Source organism: Capsicum annuum, unplaced genomic scaffold (genome assembly GCF_002878395.1).
Source record: "Capsicum annuum cultivar UCD-10X-F1 unplaced genomic scaffold, UCD10Xv1.1 ctg43755, whole genome shotgun sequence".
Classification (NCBI taxonomy): domain Eukaryota; kingdom Viridiplantae; phylum Streptophyta; class Magnoliopsida; order Solanales; family Solanaceae; genus Capsicum; species Capsicum annuum.
Genome location: NW_025851251.1, coordinates 1 through 2,265, shown reverse-complemented (window position 1 = coordinate 2,265; position 2,265 = coordinate 1). Strand labels below are relative to the sequence as shown.

The window sequence follows — 2,265 nt, the reverse complement described above, 5'->3', positions numbered from 1 at the left end:
GAATAGAGTTTCATTTCGAAAAGCAATGAAGAAGGCTATTGAATTAATAGAACAAGCAGATACAAAAGGAATTCAAATACAAATTGCGGGGCGTATCAACGGAAAAGAAATTGCACGTGTCGAATGGATCAGAGAAGGTAGGGTTCCCCTACAAACGATTCGAGCTAAAATTGATTATTGCTCTTATACAGTTCGAACTATCTATGGAGTATTGGGCATCAAAATTTGGATATTTCTAGATGAGGAATAATTTTACTACTTGTCTTTCCTTCTATCCAATGATTGTACAAAAAAAGACCAATTCATTCTTTTTCTAATCAATCAAGGGGAACATTTCTAATTCTTAATTCTATAAGGTTGAATAAAAATTTGATTGACCATTAGATATAATTGCTATGCTTAGTATGTGACTCGTTGATCTTTTTAGGGTTAGGATTTAAAAGACCAGCCCACATAGTATGAACTAAAAACTATAGAACTAACAACCAACCCATCACTTCGCATTATCTGGATCTAAAGAACCAGTCAAGATTTGATATATAGGTCATATCTTTGTAGCAACTAAAATCTTTTGCATAAACAAAAAACGAAATCTGATTCTAAGTTGTAAAGCAAAATAAAGAAAAAAGATGTGGATAAATGGAAGGATGAGAGAAAGAGAGAAAAAGAATACCAATGATATAAAACTCCAATATGTAAGGTCTATGAGTAATCTCATGAAAGGCAGTGTAATAAAGCATCAATATGCATTCATACCATAATAAAAAGAATCTTCTTTATAGAAATATAGAAATATAACAAAAATCCAAGAGCTTCGAGCCAATAAAGACTGAGATGATTGACTCAAGAACTAATTTCATTCTGAGCTCCATTGTAGAATTCGGACCTAACCATTAAGTCAGAAGTGATGGGAACGACGGAACTTGTGAATGCAAAAGATTCTATTGAACAAGGAATCTTAATGATTCACTGGTCGGGATGGCGGAATGAACTAGAGATTAATTCATGTATTCTGAGATCTGAGAAATCACGAGTTAACCCTACAAATGAAATAGGGATTGAAAGAGTAAATATTCGCCCGCGAAAACTTTTTTTATTGAAAAATTTAGGACAATACAATAAAGGACAAAATAAGGATTTGGTATAATAATACAATTTTTTATATTTCTATTTATAAAACTAAAAAGTTTAGTAATCTATTCAAAAAAGATATAAAAATTACTAATAGATTTAATGAAATCTCAAAGAAGCCCACGTTCAAGGTATTACTCAGTAAATACATATATATCTTAACTTAAGATTGACTCTTCTAGCTTAATTCAAATTGAATTTTTTGGAATCTTTTTATTTGCGAGGAGCTGGATGAGAAGAAACTCTCATGTCCGGTTCTATAGTAGAGATGGAATTCAGAAACAACCATCAACTATAACCCCAAAAGAACCAGATTCCTTAAACAACATAGAGGAAGAATGAAGGGAATATCTTATCGAGGTAATCATATTTCTTTCGATAAATATGCTCTTCAGTCACTTGAACCTGCTTGGATTACATCTCGACAAATAGAAGCAGGCCGACAAGCAATGACATGAAATACATGTCGTGGTGGAAAAATATGGGTACGTATATTTCCAAACAAACCAGTTACACTAAGACCCGCAGAAACACATATGAGTTTAGGAAAAGGATCCCCTGAATATTGGGTAGCTGTTGTTAAACCGGGGCGAATACTTTATGAAATGGGTGGAGTAACAGAAAATATATCCAGAAGGGTTATTTCACTAGCAGCATCCAAAATACCTATACGAACTCAATTCATTATTTCGTAATGTAATAGACAAAAATGTAGAAAGGGCTCTTAGATATGAAACAAAACCACATGTTTCTTTTTTTTTGGACAAAAATATTTCTTTTTTTTTCTTCTCCCTTTGCATTCAAATAACGGATTAAAAAAATGATTCAACCTCAGAACCATTTAAATATAGCAGATAATAGCGGGACTCGAGAATTGATGTGTATTCAAATCATAGGAGCTAGCAATCGTCGATATGCTCATATTGGTGATGTTATGGTTGCTGTGATCAAAGAAGCAATACCAAATATGCCCCTAGAAAGATTAGAAGTTGTCGGGGCTGTAATTGTGTGTACCTATAAAGAACTCAAACGTGACAACGGGATAATAATACGATATGATGACAATGCTGCGGTTGTTATTGATCAAGAAGGAAATCCAAAAGGAACTCGAATTTTTGGTGCAATCGCCCGGGA

The 2,265-nt window shown here is 33.3% G+C and overlaps 2 protein-coding genes across 2 annotated transcripts; both read left to right on the top strand.

The window, feature by feature from the left end:
• LOC124892084 (30S ribosomal protein S3, chloroplastic) lies at nucleotides 1–389 on the top strand (the record flags this gene model as incomplete). Its single annotated transcript, XM_047403528.1, is given in 1 exon segment — nucleotides 1–389. A coding segment is annotated over 1 exon segment (250 nt), but the record flags the coding sequence as incomplete, so codon positions are not given.
• Nucleotides 390–1,951: 1,562 nt separating this feature from the next.
• On the top strand, nucleotides 1,952–2,249 carry LOC124892085 (50S ribosomal protein L14, chloroplastic-like; the record flags this gene model as incomplete). Its single annotated transcript, XM_047403529.1, has 1 exon — nucleotides 1,952–2,249. A coding segment is annotated over exon 1 (298 nt), but the record flags the coding sequence as incomplete, so codon positions are not given.
• Nucleotides 2,250–2,265: the final 16 nt, after the last annotated feature.